The sequence below is a fragment of the Rhinatrema bivittatum genome, chromosome 4 (genome assembly GCF_901001135.1).
Source record: "Rhinatrema bivittatum chromosome 4, aRhiBiv1.1, whole genome shotgun sequence".
NCBI lineage: Eukaryota > Metazoa > Chordata > Amphibia > Gymnophiona > Rhinatrematidae > Rhinatrema > Rhinatrema bivittatum.
Window position 1 is genome coordinate 463,518,949 of NC_042618.1, and position 26,061 is coordinate 463,545,009.

At 46.4% G+C, this 26,061-nt stretch overlaps 1 protein-coding gene across 1 annotated transcript in view; it reads right to left on the minus strand.

Moving 5' to 3' along the window:
* Positions 1-26,061, minus strand: part of LOC115089152 (GLIPR1-like protein 1) — a 345,328-nt gene that overhangs the window by 102,471 nt on the left and 216,796 nt on the right. The window contains exon 3 of the mRNA XM_029597153.1: positions 10,267-10,379. Within this exon, the coding sequence (XP_029453013.1) occupies positions 10,267-10,379 (113 nt within the window). The remainder of the gene's footprint in view (positions 1-10,266; positions 10,380-26,061) is intronic.

Here is a 26,061-nt window from a genome sequence, read left to right on the forward strand (position 1 = left end):
CACCAGCTCTTCCTTATGAAAAATCCGGAGAACACAAGGATCGTCGCATTCAAAATGAGAGGGCAGGAGAGGGTCGTCGGCCGAAGGCGAGGCCGGGTCTCCCCCCGGGTCCGGGAGTGGGGCCCCTCCCCCCCTGGGGGGAGGGCAAAATGCACCCTGGGGTCGTCCCCCCGAGGGTCCAGGGACTGCGACCGCTGCATCTGCCAGACGAGGGACCTTACAGGGCGGTGGATCCGAGGCCGGGCCCTCCAGCTGCTGCATGCTCTGTAAATAGGCATGGTGCATGAGCACAACAAACTCGGCCGAAAACGCGGAGGGGCGGGGGGAGGGGGGGGCGCATGAGGGGGTCCCTTGGAGGCTCCGAAGAGGGCAGAGCTGGGCCCTGATCAAGAATCGACGGTGACGAGTCCGCAAAATCCTCCTGTGCTCCCTCTGTCTCTAAGAACGTGCTGTCTTCCAGCTCCAAGATGGCTGCCGCTCCCGCCGAAGGAGGGGATGGGGTCGGCACCCGCGGCTCGCGGCGCTCCGATGAATGCGGCGGCGAGGTCGACTGGGGCGCGGGGCTGCTTTCCCCACCTGGGAGACACCTGCGGCAGAGCCCCTCCCGCGATCCTCCCGGCCCCGGGCCGCCGCAGGAAGAGCAACGGGCGGGACATGGCATGATGTGGGCCCGGGGGAGTGACAGCAAGCGCGGGAAAACCAGGAGCCGGGCAGTGCCGCGGGAGGAGCGGGAACAGAGCACCTCCGCTCGACTCTGAAGACCCCCAACGAGAGCAGCAGGGGAATGCCACTTCCCTATTGCGTCGGCCCCGGGGAATGCCAGTCGCGGGGCCGAGGGGGGTGACTAGACCGCAGCGAGGGGGGGAGGGGCTGGCCCCACCAGCATCCACCCCCTACTCCACTCGAGAAAGTAGACCTGTACGGAAGCAATCCCCACAGAATAAAAACGAAAAACTTACCCCCGGTGAAAGGCAAGGGGGAGAGGAGGGAGAAGACTGATTACACAGCCCTGCTGGCAAGGAGAAGGGGCTCCGAGGAGCCAGACAGATAACCACAGAATTGGGTTGGTTTTTTTTCCTAACACTGTAACTAGCTTGATCCAACCTAAGGAAAAGATGAACAGAAGAGTCTATGAGGAGGATGTCCACCTAACAGGGGAAGCACCGAGTTCCCCTACTCACATCTGCTGGAGTCAGAGAGATACTGAGGATCTAGGGAGGGTGCACCAGCTTATATGCCAGCACCCTCCGAAGTTTACTCTGACTCCATCTGCTGGACGGGGGACATAACCCTCCGTCTGGACTGATCCTGGTACGTACAGGGAACATAGGTTACAAATTAATTGAAATAGGTCTGAAATATTTTTTAGTTCTTTCAAAACCCTGGAGTGAAAACCATCCAGTCCAGGTGATTTACTAGTCTTCAGTTTGTAAATCAGGCCTACCACATCTTCCAGATTCACCATGATTTGGTTCAGTTCATCTGAATCATCACCCATCAAAACCTTCTCCAGAACGGGTATCTCCAACATCCATTCAGTAAACACCAAAGCGAAGAAATCTCTTAATATTTCCAAGATGGCCTTATCTTCTCTAAGTGCCCCTTTAACCCCTCAATCATCTAACGGTCCAACTAACTCCCTCGCAGTCTTTCTGCTTTGGATATATTTTAAAATGTTTGTTAGTTTTTGCTTCTACGGCCAACATCTTTTCAAATTCTCTCTGAGCCTGTCTTAACAATGTCTTACATTTAACTTCCCAATGCTTATGCTTTATCTTATTTTCTTCTGATGAATCCTTCTTCCAATTTTTGAATGAAGATCTTTTGGCTAAAATAGCTTCTTCACCTCACTTTTTAACCATGCTAGTAATCGTTTTGCCTTCCCTTCCACCTTTCTTAATGCGTGGAATATATTTGGACTGTGCTTCTAGGATGGTGTTTTTTTTAACAATGTCTATGCCTGTTGCACACTTTTTACCTTTGTAGCTGCACCTTTCAGGTTTTTGTTTTTATTTGGGGGTTTTTTTTGTTTTTAATTATTTTTCTCATTTTATCAAAGTTTCCCTTTTGAAAGTTTAGCACTAGAGACATGGATTTACTTACTGTCCCCCTTCCAGTCATTAATTCAAATTTGATCATATTATGATCACTATTGCCAAGTGACCTCATCACCGTTACCTCTCACCAAATCCTGCGCTCCACTGAGAATTAGATCTAAAATTGCTCCCTCTCTCATCGGTTCCTGAACCAATTGCTCCATAAAACTGTCATTTATTCCATCCACAAACTTTATCACTCTAGCATGCCCTGATGTTTCACTTACCCACTCAATATTGAGGTAACTGAAATCTCCCATTATTCCTGCATTATCAATTTGGTTAGCTTCCCTAATTTCTCTTAGAATTTCACTGTCCATCTCATCATCTTGGCCAGGTATCACTATACTCTTCCCAAACACACAAGGGATTTCTACCCATAAAGATTTGATTGTGCATTTAGTCTCATGTGTGATCTTTATCCCGTTGGACCCTATGCCATCACGGACATAAAGTGCCACCCCGCTATCAAGATGCTTCTCTCTGTCATTGCAATATAATTTGTACCCTGGTATAGCACTATCCCATTGGTTATCCTGTTTCCACCATGTCTGAGATGCCAATTAAGTCTGTCATCATTCACTGCTATACATCCTAATTCTCCCATCTTACTTCTTAAACTTCTAGCATTAGCATACAAACATTTTAAAGTGTGTTTTTTGTTTGTATTTACATTCTGCTTTTCAGTTGACAGGGATAAAGTGGAATCTTTTAGCTCAGGTGAGTTTTTAATTATAGGCACTTGGATAACTTTTCTTATTATTGGAACCTCTCTGTTGGGATGCTCTAATTCTAATGCTTCATTAGTATCCTTTGAAGATACCTCCACTCCAAATCATGCGCTACTGAGCGACTGTCGGCTTTCTCCTTTGCTCTAGTTCAAAAGATGCTCTCTCTCCTTTTTTAAGGTTAGCGCCAGCAGCCTGGTTCCACTCTGGTTAAGGTGGAGCCCATCGCTTCTGAAAAGATTCCCCCTTCCCCAAAAGGCTCCCCAGTTCCTTACAAAACTAAATCCCTCTTCCTTGCACCATCATCTCATCCACGCATTGAGACTCCAGAGCTCTGCCTGCCTCTGGGGACCTGTGCATGGAACAGGGAGCATTTCAGAGAATACTACCAAGAAGGTTCTGGATTTCATCTTTCTACCTAAGAGTCTAAATTTGACTTCCAGAACCTCCCTCCCACATTTTCCTATGTCGTTTATGCCCACATGTACGACAGCCAGCTCCTACCCAGCACTGTCTAAAATCCTAACTAGGTGACGCGTGAGGTCCGCCACCTTCGCACCATGTAGGCATGATACCAGGACGAGATAACAAATGCATGGACGATTTTGGCCTTAGAGTGTACCATTCAGCAATGTTGTCTACAAAAATACAACATCATCAGTTTTACATGACACAATATCTATATGAGTGTCTTCAAAGACTGCGCCCTATTTGTCTGGCTGAGGATAACACCCTCCCACAGGCCTTCCTAGACATCGAAGAAGGTCCCTGCCACTTACTTAGATCAGTCTATGAGGCTTTTGAATCTTCTGCAAGAGCTTCCTCAATGGCCATAGCAGCCAGGCGACTTGCTTGACTAAAAGCAAGTGCGATTCGTGACTACGTTCATGAAAAATTGGCAGATATCCCATGCGTGGGTGATAACTTATTTGGTGACAAGTTCGGGAAAACAGTGTCCCATCTAAAAGAGCAGAGCATGGCGGTACTCTCTCTCACCACCCCCCTCTGACACGCACATGGGGCCTCGAAGATTTTATCCATCCTATCGCAGGAGATCCTACCAAAGAGCACCCTCTAGACCGTTCATACCTTACAGATCTCAGCACTATGGTCAACCAAGACCTTCGTCACAACCCAATCAAGAGGCAGGCCTCGTCAACAGCGACAACCAAAAGAGACAGCTGCACTTCTGCAAAAGCAACTGCCTGCTTTTTGAGTGCCAGAGAGCCACCCCCACCAGCATTCATAGGAGAACGTCTGCGCTACTTTTACAGCAACTGGGAGTCCATCACCACAGATCAATGGGTGGTCAACATAATAAAGGAAGGTTATCGCCTGAACTTCTTAACCCTCCCATCCCTTCCCCACATACCTCTTCTTCGGAGTACATCTTCCTTCTTATCATCCCTCAACGCAGAAGTTACGAATCTGCTGATTCAGAAATCTATTCATTCAATCCCTCTTCAATAACAAAATCAGAAATTCTATTCTCAGTATTTCCTCATCCCAAAGAAGTCGGGGAGGTCTCTGCCCCAATCTGGATTTACGAAACCTCAACAAACATATCCAGAAAGAGAAATTCAAGATGACCTCTCTCAAGAACATCTTACCGGTTACAGCCCAACGATTGGCTATGCTCTATCGACCTGAAAGATGCGTATTCCCATATACCTATGCACCCATATTCGTGGCGCTACCTTTGTTTTCAAGTTCAGAACATGCACTACCAATACAAAGTTCTGCCGTTTGGCCTGTCCTTGGCCCCAAGAGTATTCACGAAATGTTTAGCAGTGGTGGTGGCTCATCTCAAACAACTATCGATCCAAATATTCCCTTAACTAGAAGACTGGTTGCTGGTGGAATCGGATCCAACAACGCTACAAGCACACATGGTATGCACGATCAACTGTCTCCAGACACTGGGGTTTCTTATCAATTACGAGAAATCACACCTACAACCTATGCAAACTCTGCAATTCATAGGAGCTCTCATCAATACCGTAGAGGAGAGTGCCTTCCTTCCTCAGGACAGGATGCAGATGCTTTCAGGCCTAGCACACAATCTATACAGCCAAAATCAAGCATCGGCACACCACGTTCTTCAGCTTTTGGGCCACATGGCAGCAGCCATCCATGTAGTTCCCCACACGAGACTGCACATGTGCCGCTTGCAATGGGGCCTCAAATCTCAATGGTCACAGTTCCTGCAGCCCCTAAACTCCAGAGCTCAACTCACCAAACCAATGAAAGCAGACATTCAATGGTGGCTCTCTCCCAGCAACCTATTCTCAGGAGTTCCCTTCAGGTTGCCCCCTCATCAGCTAACGCTCACAACGGATGCCTCCAGGAAAGGTTAGGGAGCCCACCTCGACGACCTAAAAACTCAGGGACTTTGGTCTCCACAAGAATCCACGTGCCAAATCAATCTCCTAGAGTTACGCGCAATCTGGAGAGCGCTTCAGACTTTCTCTTCTCAAGTCCAAGGAAAACGTCTCATGGTGTACACCGACAACCAAGTCGCTGTGTTCTACATAATCAAAGAAGGAGGGTCTGGTTCATGGACACTGTGTCAAGAAGCAATTCGAATACTCCAGTGGGCAAATAGAGCCCAGGTATCCCCCCAGGCCACTTACCTTCTGGGTCTGGACAACGTAACGGCGGACCACCTAAGCAGGGTTTTTCACCCGCACGAATGGACTTTAAATTGAGTTGTGGCCCTCACCATTTTCGAACAGTGGGGTTTTCCAACAATCGACCTCTTTACCACGGAAATCAACCGTCAGACGCGGATCTTTTGCTCCATCTACCCCAGCAAACTTCAATACCCCCCGGATGCCTTCCTCTTCCGATGGACGACGGGCTTACTATATGCCTACTCTCCCATTCCGCTGATATCAAGGACGATTCAGAAATGCATTCAAGACATAGCGGACATGATCCTCATAGCTCCAGCATGGCCGAGACAACCATGGTATGCATATCTCATGCGACCTTCCATACACCCACCAATTCCGCTGGAGAAACATCCGCAACTGTTAATGCAGGAAGGAGGCTCCCTCCTACATCCAATGCATCAATCCCTCCGTCTCATGGCGTGGAGATTGAAAGGCAAATATTAAACCACTTGGGCCTACCTTCGCAGGTAGAAGATATCCTTATCGCATCCAGGAAGCCTTCAACCAGACGTAACTATGCTGGCAAATGGCATCGTTACCAGACGTGGTGCAAGCCACAAAACCTAGATCTGTTCTCCTCCACCTCCATACAACTACTGGAGTATCTTCATACGCTTTACGTTTTGGCCACTACGTCAGTTTGAGTACATATCAGTGCTACTGCAGCTTTTCATTACTCTCATAATGGCCTGCCCTTCTCTAACCATCCTTTGATCTCCAGATTTATAAAGGCATGCTTCACCTCAGACCACCGGTGACAAAGCCACCTGTACCATGGGACCTGAACATTGTCTTGGAGCAGCTAATTCTGGACCCCTTTGAACCCTTAGTCACAAGTCACATTAAATACCTAACATGGAAACAGTATTCCTGGTGGCCATCACATCAGCTAGGAGAGTGAGTGAGTTACAAGCCTTAGTTCACTACTCTCCTTATTTAGAATTCTACCATGACAAAGTTACCCTTCATCCTCATCCCAACTTCCTTCCCAAGGTGGTCTCTGCTTTTCATCTTAATCAAACCATCACTCTGCCCATTTTCATGCCAAAGCCTCATAACAATGATCGTGAAAAAAACTTCTCCACTCACTGGACTGTAAACGGGCTCTGGCTTACTATAAACAAAGGACTCAATCTCCCATAAGACCTTCTCAGCTCTTCCTTTCCTTTAATCCAAATGATCCTGGTCAACCCGCCTCTAAGAGAACCAACGCCAGTTGGTTATCACAATGCATTCTGTTTTGTTACAACAAACGATCAAACTTCACAAGAAGCCTCGGGCTCACCAAATACGCGCCACTGCAGCATCAGTTGCCCACTTGAACAAGGTTCCATTACTGGATATCTGCAAAGTGGCAACTTGGTCGTCCAGCCATATCTTCTCGTCACACTATTGTCTACAACAGCAAGTGACCTCTGATGCAGCACTGGGCACAGCAGTCTTGTCGACTCTTCAAACCGATGAGACTCTACTACCATATGGGTTGCTGTCCTGACCTTCAAAAACATACCAAATGGACACAACCTGGGAGCTTGGGACTCCCAGACAGCATGGCTAATTCAGCCCTGCTATCGACGGGAAAAAGCAAGTTTGCTTACCGTAAATGGTGTTTTCGTAGATAGCAGGATGAATTAGCCATGCGATCCCTCATCCCTAGACAGTCCCACAAAGGTCACTTACAGGCCGATGCAATACAGTGCGCTGAGCCCAGCGCACTGTATAATCCGCAGTTGGTAGCGGGGCGCTAACTAATCCCCTTATGCAATAAGGGGATTAGCACCTCTACAACGCACGTCCAAAGCGGAGTGAAACTAATAGCGCTCATTACATGTAAATGCATGTGAATAAGGCTATTAGCTATTTACTCCCTACGCCAAAAAAAAAGGTGCGTCCTAGCGATCAGAAATTAACGCCTGCCCGGAGCAGGCGTTAATTGCCAAATGCTACTAAAACTAGTACAGAAAAGCAGAAAAAACTGCTTTTCTGTTCTGCCTCCCACTTAATATCCTTGGGATATTAACTGGGAGGAACAACTCTTTAAAAAAAAATAATGAAAAAAAAAAATTTTTTTTAAAGCGGTGGCAGGGGTTTGGAAAATGGACGCTGGTTAATTCAGCATCCATTCTCCGAACCTGACTACCGGCACCAGAAGGAGTATATAAATCAATATTAAAGTGTCAGGCACTTAATATTAAAATTTATTCACTCCTTCACTTATTGCGGATTGGTCCCTTTACTGTCACATTTATTTATTTTTATTTATTTGAGGCTTTTATATACCGATAATCGTTTAGTAACATCACATCGGTTTACATTCAACAAAAACTTGCCACAGCGCTATGCAATAGCAGCAGTGTTTACAGATAACAATTAAACTTGAGATAAATAACAATTCTGTACAAGGTATGAGGAAGGCAAGATACAGGTAATCGCAGCAGTGTTTACAGATAACAATAAACTTGAGGTAACAATAAACTTGAGATAAATGACAGTTCTACGTAATGAATGAGGAGAGCAAGATAGGGAGTAGAAATTAACTTATACAAGAGAGGAAAATGTAGGAGAACTACCAAAATTGAAGGCAATATTATATTAACTGTCAGGTTAAGTCTCATGGAGCAGGAATGAGAGATTCATGGAGGGGGAGTGAGATTGCGAAAAGGATAAAAATGATTATAATGGCTGGTGATTACTTTATGTAAAAGCTTGTATGAAAAGCCATGTTTTGAGTTTTTGTTTAAATTTCTTTGGGCATGCTTCCAGACGTAGATCAGGGGGCATGCTGTTCCAGTGTGAAGGCCCAGCTATAGTCACGCAACCAAAATGCGCGCATTTTGGTTGCGTGGAGTAGAGTTAATTTGTGGGAGGGTGTGTGTAGTGTGGCAGCATGTTGCGTTCTAGGTGGTCTGGTGTGCTTGTGGAAGTGCAGGGCATTGTTGAGCCAGGACATTTCTTCAGTGTGTAGGGTCTTATGTATCAACGATAAAGTTTTGAAAATAATCCTTTGCGTAATGGGCAGCCAGTGCAGCTCTTTGAGAATAGGTGTGATATGTTCTGATTTACGTGTATTGGGGAGTATGCGCGCTGCTGAGTTTTGCAACATTTGCAATGGCAGGATGGTGGACTTGGGTAGGCCAAGAAGGAGGGCGTTACAGTAGTCGACTTTAGCAAAAATAAGGGATTGCAATACGGTGCGGAAATCACATTGGTATAGTACATAAGAACATAAGAACATAAGAAATTGCCATGCTGGGTCAGACCAAGGGTCCATCAAGCCCAGCATCCTGTTTCCAACAGAGGCCAAACCAGGCCACAAGAACCTGGCAATTACCCAAACACCTAGAAGATCCCATGCTACTGATGCAATTAATAGCAGTGACTATTCCCTAAGTAAACTTGATTAATAGCAGTTAATGGACTTCTCTTCCAAGAACTTATCCAAACCTTTTTTGAACCCAGCTACACTAACTGCACTAACCACATCCTCTGGCAACAAATTCCAGAGATTTATTGTGCGTTGAGTGAAAAAGAATTTTCTCCGATTAGTCTTAAATGTGCTACTTGCTAACTTCATGGAATGCCCCCTAGTCCTTCTATTATTCGAAAGTGTAAATAACCGAGTCACATCTACTCGTTCAAGACCTCTCATGATCTTAAAGACCTCTATGATATCCCCCCTCAGCCGTCTCTTCTCCAAGCTGAACAGCCCTAACCTCTTCAGCCTTTCCTCATAGGGGAGCTGTTCCATCCCCTTTATCATTTTGGTTGCCCTTCTCTGTACCTTCTCCATTGCAACTATATCTTTTTTGAGATACGGTGACCAGAATTGTACACAGTATTCAAGGGGTTAGAGTATGTAGCTTGAAGTAACCATCTTTTATAGTGTTATTAATGTGTCTTTTGAAGTTAAGATGGTTGTCAATTGTGACACCCAGATTTTTAACATTTTGCGTAAAGGTCATTGAGGGGGAAGACATGTGACAGTAAAGGGACCAATCCGCAATAAGTGAAGGAGTGAATAAATTAATATTAAGTGCCCGATACTTTAATATTTATTTTATACACTCCTTCTGGTGCCGGTAGTCAGGTTGGGAGAATGGATAATGAATTTATCAGCGGCCATTTTCCTAACCACTACACGTGCACTAGTTAGGAAAACGAGACGCTGATAAATTCAGCGTTCGTTTTCTTAACTGGCAGAGAGCCACTGACAGCAGACCTCTCTCCGGCTTGCGCCGTCAAGGAGGCGCTAGGGGCGCGCAATCACCCCTAGCGCCTCGACAGCGTGAGCCCTAATTTAAATATTGCATCGCGCCCCCAGGAGAAGTGCCTGGGGGCGCATGCTGAATACACAGTGCCTGCTTTCAGCACAAGTTTTTTGCATCGGACCCTTACTTATTACCTCTTGCTTGGCTACAAAGAAACTGAGGAGAAGAGGGGATACGCTCGGGAAGATCACCGAGCAGCCGCACAGAGTCAAAGGTCTGTGACTCACTGAGGAAACTCCGCCTACTTCGGGTCGCGAGTGCTCTCAGATAACATGGCAAATTCATCCTGCTATCTACGGAAACACTGTTTACGGTAAGCAAACTTGCTTATATTGCACACCGGAGCCTTGCCAACCTAGGTATCGGAACCTGAGTGTCCTGCATGCAGAGCACAGTACTATCAAGGTACAGTTTTATTCCCATCCAATCCACCTTTTCCAACTAAATCTGCTGCTACATAAAGTTTAAAATATTTCTAATTGAAATAATGTATACTTACGCTGGTCCATAGTTGCAAGCAACAATGACCTTATCTTTTCCAGATGGAAAACCTTCCACTTTAGAACATTTTTGAATAGCACAGCCAACTTTGTACGTCGTAGCCCAAACAATCTAAAATGTAAAAGTCATTAAAAATTGTAAATATTATACAATCATCTAACAATGAGTAGAGTAGTTTATGACATCATTGCTTGTTTTGTCTGAACAGATTGTCATATATTTATACAATGATGCCATCAGTTTCTTTTTGAAAGACTAGAAATAGAATATGATGGCAGATAAGAACCATCTATTCTGCCCAATCTCAATCCTGGTGCAATGTCCTAGACCCCAACTGATCTCTGACTTTCTCCTCACTTCTTTGCAACTAGGTATCCTCTATGCTTATCCCAGGCTTCCTTGAATTGTAATACTGTTTTTGTTCTACCACTTCTACTGAAAGGCTATGCCATCCATCCACCACCCTTTCAGAATGATGCAATACCGACACACTAAAAACATGCATCTAAACTGGAAACACTTTTTTTTTTTTAATGCATGCACAATCACTTCTCCTGGGTGCTCGATGTAATATGCAAATGAGCCGCTGCACTAAAAAGGACTCGTTACGGATAAATTGCGCTTCCCTCGTGCGTCCATGGCATCAGATGCTCAAGAGAAGTGGCTGTACGTGGGTTAGGAAAATGGATGTCATAAATTGAGCATCCAATTTTCCTAACCTAACTGCCAGCAAGACTTTTTTTTAAATTTTATTTTTTTTATTGCTGCTTTCTGTGGTTCCTCGGACTTAATATATTAAGTCCTAGGAACCACGATATATCTGCTTTTCTGTAAACTTTTGGGGCTCCTCAAGACTTAATGCCAGCTCTGGGGCTGGCGTTAAATTTATAGGGTAAAAATGTGTCGGGCACACATTTTTTACATAAGGGAGTACTAAGCTAATTGCCTCATCAACATGGCATTTACATGTGATGAGCACTTTAGCTACACACTAGTTTGGACGTGCTAATCCTCTTACTGCATAAGGGTTTATGAACACATGTCAAAACACGTGTCCAACCGCAGGTTAACCTGTGCATTAGCCTGAGTGCACAATATTGCATCAGCCTGTTTATGTGATGAAATATTTTCTGAGGTTACTCTCGAGTCTACTCCTTTGAAAACTCATGTGATCTAGATCGTTCTTTCCTTTGAGAAAGGTTTGCTTCTTGTACATTATTTGTTCCTGTGAGATATCTGAATATCTCCATGTTACCCCTCATCTCTGCTCTCTCCTCAGGTATAAATGTTTAGGTCCTTAAGTCTTCTCTCAAATGGATTTTGGTATAGATTCTACATCATTTTGGTAGCCTCTCCTGGACTGCCTCCAAACTTCTATAATCCTTTTAGAAATAGGATTTGGCAATGTCGTTCTATTATTCACCAAAAAACTACCAATGAGCACCAAATTGATTTAAGAAGGATTTGTAAACGCTATTGAACAACCACCAATTAAATCCTTCGTGGTCAATTTATCAAATGAATGTATAAATTCTAAATCTCAAAATGAGTAAAGTCATTTGAACAATTGTTAACTAATGTATTTAGCAAAAAAATTTTTGGAAAGAGAGGAACGTTTCATATATAGTTGTCATAAATCCCCACAGGGGTAATATGATTGTGGTTATAATCATAAACGGACCTCCTCTATCCAATGTGTGCATAAACGTGTAATGACACCAAGTGACAAATTTTTCAATATAATTTTTTGTATATAAAAATATCTTTGTTAATATGGTGAATGAAATCACTCTAACAATAATGAATTAAGATGTAAGTGTCCCGGCAAAATTGTAAGAATCCCAACAACGGGTATAGATGGATATTTAAAGCGCTTATAAGACAAACTCGCTAGGCATAAGAAGTTATTTCAAAAGGCTTAATGGTTAAGCTCCTTCAACATCCCGACTTATCGGCTGGTCTTAGTGGGTAACTGACGTAGCCACGTTTCAGGTCCGTTCAAGGACCTTTCATCAGGGATATCGTCCTCCTTGGATGTCTCGTCGGTGAATGCTGAACCGTTGCCTGCTAGGTCTCAAACATGAGTCTGTAGACTCTATCCGGGTCTGACAACGCTGAAGATTACCGGGTGTGCCGTTTTTAAACTTGGTAATGGAATAGCTGCGTGACCAATCCCAAACAAGCTCTGAGGTCATGACGTGTGCGTTTGGACAACCAATCAAAAGAAACACTGTCAATTCGGTGCTCGTTCAATGATGTAATGACAAATTATAATATAGAGTTCCAATCCAATAATTCGTTCAAACCTGATGGGGCTTGTGATTTCAATGTAAAGATCCAAAAGGCCTCCCGTTTATTTAAGAGTCTGATGCGATCACCCCCGCGGGGAGATGTCAACACTTGATCCAAAATCGTCCATTGTAAGTCTGTGAAAGCGTGGCTTTGCTGAACACAGTGTGAAATGATAGGAGCTGTCAAAGTCTGCATGTTTAGTTTAGATTTATGCTCATTCAGGCGAATTCTGATTTTTCTAATAGTTCTACCAATGTATACCTTGGGACAGGTACACATGATGGCGTAAACAACGTGATCTGAATCGCATGTAGTATGTGATTTTCGAACAACTTTATATCCTGTCAAAGGTTCGATCCATGTTTCTCCGTCCATGCTGTTCTGACAATGAGCACAATGGCCGCACTAATTGTGACTGCCACTGGGTTTGTCACTACGCCCATGAGTAACCGCATGAATCAACTTATCGCGTATATTAAGGCCCCGTGTTGTAACAATTAGCGGAGGCTCTTTAAAAGCCTCATGTAAGGCTAAAACAGGCCAATGTTGGCGAATTGAAGATGCTATGAAGGATGTAGCAACTGATTGATTAAGTACACAGACGAGTGCAGGATCTTGTTTGATGGGTTTATAAGTTAACAGCGACAATCTGTCCGAATATTTAGCCCGTTTGTATGTCCGTTTAACAACAGACTTTGGGTAGCCCCGTTCTAAAAATCTTTCACGCAAAATTTGAGATTGTATTTCAAATTGGCTGTGGTCGGAACAAATTCGTTTGATTCTAAAGAATTGGCTGACAAGTAAGCCACGCTTAAACGAAGGTGGATGATGACTATGGAATTTTAAGAGATTATTTTTATCGGTAGGTTTCCGGTACACGGTGGTACTAATTTGTCCATTATTTAAACTCACCAATACGTCTAAAAATGGAACTTGATAGAATGACTGTTGTTTAGTAAACTGAAGATTGGAGTCCTGCAAGTTAATCCACTCAAAGAAAGATGTCAATTTCTCTTCACTGCTTTTCCATACAAACAGTATATCATCAATGTACCGCACCCAAATAACAATCTCTCGCCACCATTCAGACACATAAATGATAGTATTTTCAAAATGAGACACGTATATATTAGCTGTGGTAGGAGCTAAAGGAGAGCCCATTGGAATGCCGTGTGTTTGAGCAAACAAATGATCGTTGTACATGAAGTAATTGTTGTATAACACAACCTCCAAAAGCTGCAAAATGACTGAATTGGGAATTCTTTGATGGGATAACCTGTGTGTTAAACATTGTTGAATAACTTGGAAAGCTTGCAATTAGGGAATATTAGTGTATAATGCACTGATGTCCATGGTTACCAAAATGTATTGTGTGTGATCGTTCAAAGATATATTTTGCAATTTTTGTAACAGATGAATGGTGTCTTTGATATATGAAGCTGTTGATGTAACATAAGGTTGTAAAAGTTTATCCAACAGTATTGCCGGAGCTTCCAATACCGAATCGTTGAGAGAAACAATCGGACGTATAGGCGGATTCTTGAGATCTTTATGGATTTTTGGGAGGGAGTATATTACAGGAAGCCGAGGATGTTCAATGATCAAGAATCTTTTCTCCTTTTCGGTGAAGCATGTAGACTGGTCAACAATGCCCTGTAATAATTTTAATAATGCAGGAGTGGGATCAATCATCAACTTTTTGTAATATATGGGATGGGCCTTAATATACGCGATAAGTTGATTCATGCGGTTACTCATGGGCGTAGTGACAAACCCAGTGGCAGTCACAATTAGTGCGGCCATTGTGCTCATTGTCAGAACAGCATGGACGGAGAAACATGGATCAAACCTTTGACAGGATATAAAGTTGTTCAAAAATCACATACTACATGCGATTCAGATCACGTTGTTTACGCCATCATGTGTACCTGTCCCAAGGTATACATTGGTAGAACTATTAGAAAAATCAGAATTCGCCTGAATGAGCATAAATCTAAACTAAATACGCAGACTTTGACAGCTCCTATCATTTCACACTGTGTTCAGCAAAGCCACGCTTTCACAGACTTACAATGGACGATTTTGGATCAAGTGTTGACATCTGCCCGCGGGGGTGATCGCATCAGACTCTTAAATAAACGGGAGGCCTTTTGGATCTTTACATTGAAATCACAAGCCCCATCAGGTTTGAACGAATTATTGGATTGGAACTCTATATTATAATTTGTCATTACATCATTGAATGAGCACCGAATTGACAGTGTTTCTTTTGATTGGTTGTCCAGACGCACACGTCATGACCTCAGAGCTTGTTTGGGATTGGTCACGCAGCTATTCCATTACCAAGTTTAAAAACGGCACACCCGGTAATCTTCAGCATTGTCAGACCCGGATAGAGTCTACAGACTCATGTTTGAGACCTAGCAGGCAACGGTTCAGCATTCACCGACGAGACATCCAAGGAGGACGATATCCCTGATGAAAGGTCCTTGAACGGACCTGAAACGTGGATACGTCGGTTACCCACTAAGACCAGCAGATAAGTCGGGATGTTGAAGGAGCTTAACCATTAAGCCTTTTGAAATAACTTCTTATGCCTAGCGAGTTTGTCTTATAAGCGCTTTAAATATCCATCTATACCCGTTGTTGGGATTCTTACAATTTTGCCGGGACATTTACATCTTAATTCATTATTGTTAGAGTGATTTCATTCACCATATTAACAAAGATATTTTATATACGAAAAATTATATTGAAAAATTTGTCACTTGGTGTCATTACACGTTTATGCACACATTGGATGGAGGAGGTCCATTTATGATTATAACCACAATCATATTACCCCCGTGGGGATTTATGACAACTATATATGAAACGTTCCTCTCTTTCCAAAAATATTTTTGCTAAATACATTAGTTAACAATTGTTCAAATGACTTTACTCATTTTGAGATTTGGAATTTATACATTCATTTGATAAATTGACCACGAAGGATTTAATTGGTGGTTGTTCTATTATTCACAACATTAAATGTGAATATATTTTAATAGCATAAAAGATGCAGAGTTTTATTACACTAATTGGTTATGAAGAAAACTGGGATCATTGTAGGTTGTGATAGTGAGAACTCTATAAAAAGTGAATAGTTTCAAATATTTATTTATTTATTTATTTATTGGTTTTTATATACCGGAAGTTCCTGTATACAATACATATCACTCCGGTTCACATTTAACAGATATAGCTATCGCCGGGTAGGCGGTTTACATGGAACATATCAAATATAATATAATGAACAGAAGAACTATAATACAGTGTAATATATTATATTAAGAAACAACTAAGATCAACTTAGGTAACAACTTGGAACAAAAAACTGACTCAATGTGAGCATTACATTATTGTGGTAAGACAAGGCTGGATGATTGTTCTTCCTGCTTTAGCTCTCTGGGAAAGCTTGAAGGAAGAGCCAAGTCTTGAGTTTCACCTTGAACGTTGTATGGCACGGTTCTAGGCGGAGGTCCGGTGGTAGTGAGTTCCAGAGTGACGGGCCCGCTGTGGATAGAGCGCGTTTCCTCAGGGTAGATTTTGCAGGTTGGGTGATCATTCTGTTCTGGTATGCCCTTCTGGTTGGTTTGTTAGAAGAGTGTAGTTGAAGCTGGAAAGTTAGGTTGAGGGGGGAGATGTTATGTAGTGCCTTGTGAACCATCATGCAGGTCTTGAACTGGATCCTATATTTGATGGGGAGCCAGTGGAGGTGCTGTAGGATTGGGGTGATATGGTCCCTTTTTTTGGCATTGGTAAGGATCCTTGCAGTGGCATTCAGAACCATCTGGAGTGGCTTGGTAGTGTATGCTGGAAGGCCCTGCAGGAGTGAATTACAGTAGTCTAATTTAGTTAGAATGATGGCTTGGAGTACTGTGCGGAAATCCCTATAGAGTAGAAGGGGCTTTAGTTTCTTTAGCACTTGTAGTTTAAAGAAGCATTCTTTTGTGGTGTTATTTATGAATTTATTGAGGCTGAGTTTGTCGTCAAGTAGTACACCCAGATCTCTGACTTGAGGTGCGGTGGAATATCCTGAGGTGTCTGGAGAGTTGATGGATGTTGGCGGGGTAGATTGATCTGGTGCTATGATGAGAATTTCCGTTTTTTTGGTGTTTAGCACCAGGTCTGGTGCTAAACACCAGGTCTGGTGTTTAGCACCAGGTCTGGATTCAACAGCATGATAATGCTCTTTCAAATATTCAAACTATTTGAAAATAAATTAGTTGCTAATATAAATAGCTGAACAAGCAAAGTATACAATTAATTATACATTACACTAGGCTTTTAATTTAATATTTCTATTCCACCTTTCATGGCTGGTCAATTACTTCAAGGCAAATTACATAACATCTGGTTAAGTCAGTTTAGATATTACATTAGCATATCTGTATCCATTGTTGTTTGTCAATACTTAACATTACATTACAGGCATGTTTGTATGCATGAGTCCTGTAGTGAGGATACCCTAATATGAGATTCAATGACCATCAACAGAAGTGACACTAATTGCATTTGACTGGAGACCTGATGCGGCATCTGTAACTGATTTGTCTGGATATCTTGAATTGCTGTAATCAGTTCACCCCTATCTATTGTCTGCTGGATATACGCAGCAAATAAAAGCTGTCCCTATTGCAAAGGGGAATAAGAATCCTGTTGGGTTAACAGTCAAAGGGAATGAAGATATTAACAATGACAAAACAGTCTGAAGAGGCACTAGAGAGGTATCACTGCTTTCAAAAGTGCTCATCTCTTCCCTTGTGTCACTAAGGCAAACCCTTCCCCTTTTTATGTTGACAGTCCCACCCCCATCGTTAACGGAGGTTCCTCAGATGTTGGTGGCTCCCCCTCACCTGAAGGAATTTTAAGCTTTGCTGATGTTAACATCAGTGTCCCTATCAATATCCTGGAGGAATGCTTGAGAGCTGAAGAACTGGTGATTGAAATCCAAGCCCCCGTGGAAATCAATGCTAAGTCTGGTTTGAGCATTGCTCATATGGAGTGTCTTGCTCATGCTGCTTTAGGTCTCAACCTCAGAGGGATGACTTGAAGCTTAGACAAGGGCTCCAGATCCTCACCTGACCCCAGCAGTGGCAGTATGAGAGAAAACTGCTTATCTTTAAACCAGACCCATTCAACCAATCCTCTTATATGGGAGTGAGGTCTGAGGCTTATCATTAATCCGAAACTATACAGAACGGGATAGATCCCAAATAGAAATTCTACACCTCCAGTTCTGTAAACAGACACTCCATGTTCACAGAAACACCAGTAATAATGGGTGCAGAGCACAATCAGGATTGGATGCTTCCCCTCGATTTAAAAAAAATAAAATAAAATAAAATTCAAATTCTGTTGTCAGCTCATTAAAAGTGAAACTCCCTTTACTACCAAGCACTCTGTGAATTAACACAAAATTATGGAAAAAAACACACTCAGCACTTATGTAGCAAATCTGCCATACCAAACTAGTATTAACACCTTAAAGAGCAAACGCTACAACTCAACCTATGTAAAAGCAGCAATGCAAATATTCCAACATGTCCTAGAATACCAATTCACCTCATATTAGGAAGCGTTATTTGGAAAACAGGCTGAACTGCTACAGATCACTATACAGAAAACACACATTAGCAGAAAACCTCAACTTGGTCATAAATGAAAAAATAGAAAGACCCTCACCAAATTGAGAATATGTAATTATTCTCAATTATTCTCAAAAAATAAAGAAATTCGCGCCGGGACCCGCCAAGACACGCCCACGAAGCCAGCTCCCACCAATCAGAGTCGGCCGTACTGGGCTTTAAATCGAGCACTGTTCGGCGCCGCGCACCGAAGGAGTGCGACAAAGGGGCAGGCCCCTTTGTGAGCCCCTTCGTGCAGCCCCGAGTGGAGACGCGGCCTGAGTACGGCTCAACATTCGTCCCGCCTCCATTATTGATGAATCTGCCCTCTTCCTCGACATCCTGGTATTTCAAGCTTCCGGAGAAGCTGCTGAGTTTCCACCACCATCTTCAGAGCTCCACCATCAGCCTCTGAGTTCCACCATCAGCCTGCACCACCATCTTCAGAGCTCCTTCCGCCCTAAGCTCTACCATCAGCCTCTGAGCTCCACCATCTGCAGAGCTCCACCATATTCAGAGCTCCACCAGCCTCTGAGTTCCACCATATTCAGAGCTCCACCAGCCTCTGAACTCCGTCAGCCTCTGAGCTCCACAAGCCTCCGAGCGCCAACAGCTTTACAGCTACGGGCTCATCCCTATCCAGCCCCACCCGATCTACCAGCCTTGCCCGTAGTTCCAGCCGCCACCATGCATCCCTTCAACATCCCCAAGCCTTACATTCATTCACACAACCAACAACAGAGGATCATCCCCATCTCGATAACGCCCTGCACTCAACTACTAGGCCTAGCACTCTTCTCACTGACCTTATTCAAAGCCCAATCCATCTCTAAAAAATCACACATCCTCAACGACCTCCTAAACGACACTAAACCAGACATCTGTGCCATCACAGAAACCTGGTTAAAAACTACAGATACAGTACTTTTAAATCAGTTACCCACACAGGCTTACGACCTCCTCTCTATTCCCAGGATCAAAAAAAGAGGAGGAGGACTTCTCCTTGCCGCCAAAAAAAGTTTAGGCCTAACCTTACAAGCCACGAACACATCAGCTAACCTCGAATTTGCCCTCTTCAAATCAAAATACCTCCTGATCGGATTGATTTACGCCCCTCCAGGAATTCTCGAGGCAGACCCATCCCCCATCATCGAACTAGTTGCTAAACATCTTAACGCAGGAAAACCAGCAATCATGGGAGACTTAAACCTGCACGTGGACGTCCAACCTCACTCTAACAACTGCGAAACCCTACTCTCCTCCCTCGGCCACATGGGGTTCAGGCAAATCATCAAAGATCCCACGCACATGGCAGGTCACACGTTAGACCTCATTTTTTTTAAACGAAGGAATATAAGAAAATTATTCCTTACCTGCTAATTTTCGTTCCTGTAGTACCATGGATCAGTCCAGACAGTGGGTTATATCCCCCGACCAGCAGATGGAGTCAGAACAGAGTTTGAGAGCATCAGCATATAGAGTAGTGCACCCTCTGCTGGAGCTCAGTATTACGCATAGCAAAGCCCAAAAGCAAAACACAACATTTTGGATCCAGATCCGTCCCCAAAAAGGAACAGAGAAAGATATAAGTAAACAAACGGTCAACGGGACCACCAACAGTCAACTTGTGAGGAGCTGTGAACAGTAACAATAATCAGAGACAAACAGAATGAAAGTTACCTGGAAGAATCCAAGCAGGACCTAATGAAACCCCTAGTGGTGGGCGTCCGGACTGATCCATGGTACTACAGGAACGAAAATTAGCAGGTAAGGAATAATTTTCTTTTCCCTGTACGTACCTGGATCAGTCCAGACAGTGGGATGTACCCAAGCTTCCCTAAACCGGGTGGGGTCCTGAGAGACCTGCTCGGAGAACTTGATCGCCAAAAGAACCCGTGTACTGAGGCGCCAGGTGTAGTCTGTAATGTCTGGAAAAAGTGTGCAACGACTTCCACGTCGCCGCACGGCAGATTTCCTGGGAGGAAACGGAGCGAGATTCCGCCCAGGACGCCGCTTGGGATCGCGTGGAATGAGCCGACACGCTGTGAGGCGGCACCCGCCCCGCCGCAATGTAAGCCGATGAGATGGCGTCCTTTATCCAGCGCGCAATAGTCGTCTTGGATGCCTGAGAACCTCTCCTCGGTCCTGACCAGAGGACAAACAAATGATCGGATACCCAGAAGTCATTGGTAACCTCCAGGTAACGGAGCAGCACACGCTTGATATCCAGGAGCCGGAGAGACTGGGGTTCCTCTGGAGCGAACGCTGGAAGCTCCACCGTTTGATTGACGTGGAAGGCCGAGACCACCTTTGGTAGGAAGGATGGCACCGTACGAAGGGAAACCCCGGAGTCAGAGAAACGCAGATAAGGATCCTGGCAGGACAAGGCTTGGAGCTCTGAGATCCGGCGAGCAGAAGAGATGGCTACCAGGAAAACCGTCTTGAGGGTCAGGTCCTTGAGGGAGGACCCCCTCAGGGGTTCAAAAGGAGGGCCTGACAGCGTTCGCCGCATCAAGCTGAGGCTCCAAGAAGGGAAAGGATCCCTGACCGGTGGCCGTAGGTGTTTGGCACCCTTCAGAAAACGTGCGATATCCGGCTGAAGGGGTAGAGAGCAATCCTTCTGTACCAAGACATTCAAGGCCGCCACCTGAACCCGGAGCGAATTATAGGCGAGACCCTTATCCAGACCATCCTGTAGGAAATGAAGGATCAGCGGGACAGTCGCCTCCATGGTTTGGACCCCGCGGTCGGAGCACCAGGTTTCGAAGACCTTCCAAACTCGAACGTAAGCGACGGAGGTCGAAGGCTTGCGGGAACGAAGCATCGTTGAGATCACTGTCTCCGGGTAGCCTCTGTGGCGGAGACGGCGCCGTTCAAAAGCCAGGCCGCAAGACAGAAGAGTTCTGCCTGCTCGAAAAATACCGGCCCCTGACGCAGAAGATGAGGAAGATGGGACAGGCGAAGTGGGCCGTCCACCGTCATCTGAAGTAGATCTGCGAACCATGGCCGACGGGGCCATTCCGGGGCGACGAGAATTACAGTCCCTCGATGATGTTCCAACCTGCGGAGAACCTTGCCGACCAGAGGCCAAGGAGGAAACACATAGAGCAGTTGATCAGACGGCCACGGAAGGGCGAGGGCATCCACCCCCGCGCTCTCTTCTGCGGCTGAAGAAGCGTGGAGCCTTGGCGTTGAGAAAGGTCGCCATTAGATCGAGGCGTGGAGTCCCCCAACGACGGACGATGAGATGCATTGCCTCGTCGGAGAGAGCCCACTCGCCGGGGTCTAGCTGTTAACGACTCAGGAAGTCCGCCTGAACGTTGTCCACCCCGGCTATCCGGACGAGATTGCTCTCCGCCCACTCCATCAGGGGAGTTGACTCGAGGGAGACATGCTTGCTTCTTGTCCCCCCTTGACGACTGATGTAGGCCTCGGTGGTGGCGTTGTCCAAGAGGATCCTCACCTCTCTGTGTCGCACCAGGGGAAGAAAACGCTGGAGAGCGAAACGCACGGCTCTCGTTTCCAGGCGATTGATCGGCCACTTTGCCTCCTCTGGCGTCCAAGTCCCCTGCGTGGCGCTTCTTTCGCAGACGGCGCCCCATCCCGCGAGGCTGGCATCGGTGGTCACCACCACCCAATTGGGAACCTCGAGCGAGACTCCCCGAGCCAGATGCGAGGGGACAAGCCACCAATCCAGGCTTTTCCTGGCTAATGGTGGAAGCGGCAGGATCACCTGATACTCCTGGGAGACTGGTTTCCAACGGGATAGCAGGGATGCCTGCAGTGGACGCAGGTGTGCAAACGCCCAGGGTACCATGTCGATGGTGGAGGGCATTACTCCCAGGAGCTGCAGATAATTCCAGGCGGTTGGTTCTTCCAAAGCCGAAAACCGAGACACGTGCTCCCTCAGGGCTTGCGCCTTGTTTTGGCGCAGGAACACCATACCCCGCCGGGTATCGAAGCTCGCTCCTAAGAAATCCAGGTGTTGCGAGGGCACAAGGGAACTCTTTGGAAGGTTCACCACCCAGCCCAGAGAGCGTAGGAATTGTACTACTCTGGCCACTGAGGTCTGACCAAGTGAGAAGGACTTCGCTCGAATCAGCCAGTCGTCTAGGTACTGATGTACTAGGATACCCTCCTTGCGGAGGGCCGCCGCCACCACTACCATGATCTTTGTGAAGGTCCGAGGTGCGGTCGCCAAACCGAAGGGAAGCGCCTTGAACTGAAAGTGTTGACCGAGAATCTTGAAGCGAAGATACCGCCGGTGAGCCAGCAGGATGGGAATGTGCAAGTATGCTTCCGAGAGATCCAGTGAAGCGAGGAATTCTCCCTTGTGCACTGCGGCAATCACTGATCGAAGAGTCTCCATGCGGAACCGGCTGACCCTGAGGGCCTTGTTTACCTCCTTCAAGTCCAGGATGGGCCGAAAGGAACCGTCCTTTTTGGGAACGATGAAGTAAATGGAATAGTGGCCCAAGCCCACCTCATCGAAGGGGACGGGAACGATGGCCCCTATTTCCTGCAGTCGGTCTAGTGTTTGTTGAACCGCTATCCTCTTGAGATCCGAACCGCAGGGGGAGAAGATGAACCGGTCCTTCGGGGGGCAGACAAACTCCAAGGCGTAACCGTCTCTTATGGTGTCCAGCACCCACTGGTCCGTGGAGATAACTGCCCACTCCTCGTAGAAGTCCATGAGGCGGCCTCCGATCCGGGGAGGTGAGAAGTGGGCTCCTTTGGCATCATTGGGAGGACTTTGTGGGCGGATTTCCCTGCCCTGGACCCTCTCTCGCGGGCCTCCGCCCACGAAAGGAACGAGACCAAGGCTGGGATCTTGTCGGCTGTGTCCGGGAACCGGACTGCCGGTAAGACCTATAACGTCGCTGTGCCCTGGCCCTGGTTCTACCGGAAGAAAATGACCTGAAGGAACGCTGTCTATCCTCCGGCAGCCGATGCACCGAATTTTCCCCCAGTGACTTGATGATCTGATCCAGGTCCTCTCCAAATAAAAACTTCCCCCGAAAGGGGAGGGAGCCAAGGCTCGACTTGGAGGAAGCATCCGCCGCCCAGTTGCAAAGCCACAAGAGCCGTCGGGCTGCTACAACCAAAACCATGGACCACGCCATTACGCGAAAGAGATCATACAAGGCGTCCGCCCCGTATGCTATGGCAGATTCCAGACGGTCCGCCGGGGCGGCCTCTTCGGGGGGGGCAACTCCTTAGAGGTGAGAAGCTGCTGTACCCAGAGTAAGCTGGCCCTTTGCGCGAGCGAACTGCACATCACGGCCCGCATACCTAGGGCGGAGACTTCGAAGACCCTCTTGAGGAAGGTTTCTAGTTTACGGTCCTGCGTATCCCGCAGGGCCGTTCCACCCGTGACCGGGATGGTCGTCCTCTTGGTCACTGCCGACACCGCTGAATCCACCTTGGGCACCTTGATAAGATCCAAAAAATCCTCAGGGAGCGGGTATAGCTTTTCCATGGCGCGTGTGACTTTCAAGGACGCCTCGGGAGTGTCCCACTCCCTGGTGAGAAGCTGTAGGAAGGACTCATGGATAGGGAAAGCCCTTGCCCTAGGACGGAGGGCGGCAAGTACTGGATCCCCTTTGCGAGAAGAGGTGGCGACGGCAGGAGCCACAGGGATCGGTGGATCTGGAGGTGGGTCGAGGTCCAGCTCCTGAATAATATGGTGGATGAGTTCATCCAGCTCTTCTTTTTGAAAAATCCGTAGGGCTCGAGGGTCGTCACCCTCCGTATGTCCATCCGGATGCGCCTCCGGGTTCCGGGGAGTCGTCTCTCACCGGCGAAGCTGCCCCCGTGGTACGCCGGGGTGGCATGGGAGAGGAATCCAGGCATAACGGGCGAGGCGGTGAGACCAACAGCAAGTTTAGGAACCTTGGGGGGAGGGGCCCCCAGGGGATTCGGCGCCTGCGCTCCCATACCCTGCAAATAAGCCATGTGCATTGCCAGAATAAAATCAGGTGAGAAAAACGGGGAGCTGATTGGAATCCCTGGGGGGGGACCGTCCTGGGAGCCCCGGTCGGGCAAACACCCCGCCGGGGGCAAAGCCTGTTGAGAGCCAGTGCAACCAATCCTGTCTGCATCTGGGAGCGAGTGCGTCTCACGCTGTCCCCCTAAAATGGCCGCCGTTCCCCGCCAAAGGCGGCGTCGTGGCCGGCCCGCGCTGCCCGGGCTGAGGAGGAGGCAGGTCCGAAATCGCACCGGAGGACTGCAGGGTGCCTTCCCCGTCGGGGAAGCATCGCTCACAAAGCCCCTCCCTCAGAAATTGATTCCCTGGTTCGCCGCAGGCCTCACACCTCGAGGACCGCGGCATGTCAGCACCGGGGGAAAAAAAACCTCGGGGGGGGGGGCCCAAAAACGAGCTAGTGCCGCGGGGGGGCCTGGAATGGCCCTAACAACCCGCCGAAGGGGTCCAGGAACTGCGGGGGAAAACCCCCGTTGCAGTTGAGCACACACCCGCGGGCGGAGCTTGCAAACCACGGGACCCACAAACGACGCGTGGAGCGGCCGGAACCACCGGCATCCACGGGGCACCACCAAAGAGAAGCAAACCTGTGGAGAAAGAAACTAAAAAAAAAAAAAAACTTCCACTTACCCCAGCGGAAGAGGAAAGGAGTACAGAATAGAGAAGGCAGAGCCACAGAAACACGCCTCCTCAAAAATTGAAAAGTCTTTTTTTTTTTTTAATTTTAAGGATCCAAAATGAAGAGAAACATAAGACAGGGAAATACTGTGGAGAAAAAGCAAAATTGCTTACCTTGTAATAGGTGTTATCCCAGGACAGCAGGATGTAGTCCTCACATATGGGTGACGTCATTCACGGAGCCCTTAAGCGGGAAAGACTTCTGGCAAGTTTCTAGAAGCTTTTAACTGGCTGCCTGAGGCTACTGAGCATGCCCGGCATGCCATGATATTCCCTGCCACAGGGGTCTCACTTCAGTCTTGTATGTAGCAACAAGCGATAGCAAAATTAAATTAATAAAGTCAGAGGCCCAACTCCGCGGGGTGGCGGGTGGGTTCCGTGAGGACTACATCCTGCTGTCCTGGGATAACACCTATTACAAGGTAAGCAATTTTGCTTTATCCCAGGACAAGCAGGATGCTAGTCCTCACATATGGGTGATTAGCAAGCTAGAGGCTGAGTCATTGTCCATGCAGGTAGCAGTGATGCTTTGTTGAGGAAATGATGCAGCCGAAGATCACAGCAGGTTGGTTGTAGAAGGAGTTGGGATTAAACTGGAAACAAGTTCTTTAAAACAGATTGTCCATAGGCTGAATCTTGTCGTCCTTCTTTGTCCAAACAGTAATGAGCTGCAAAGGTGTGAAGAGAACTCCATGTTGCTGCTTTACAAATGTCGATGATTGGCACTGAACGAAAGTGTGCTACTGAGGTTGACATTGCTCTTACTGAATGAGCCTTTACTCGCCCTTGGAGAGGAAGGCCTGCTTTTTCATAGCAAAACTGTATGCAATCTGCTAACCAGTTGGATAGAGTATGTTTACCCACTGCTTTACCTGGCTTATTTGGGTCATAAGAGACAAAAAGCTGATTGGATTTTCTGAGGGACGTAGTCAGATTCAATAAAAAGACTATGCACGTTTACAGTCCAAAGTGTGTAGAGCTCTTTCGCCTTGGTGAGAGTGAGACCTTGGAAAGAATGTGGGTAGAACTACTGTTTGATTTAAGTGGAATTCCGTAACTACCTTAGGAAGGAATTTTGGGTGTGTTCGGAGAACCACTCTGTCATGGAGAAACTTCGTATAAGGTTCATACGTGACAAGTGCTTGTAACTCACTAACCCTTCTAGCTGATG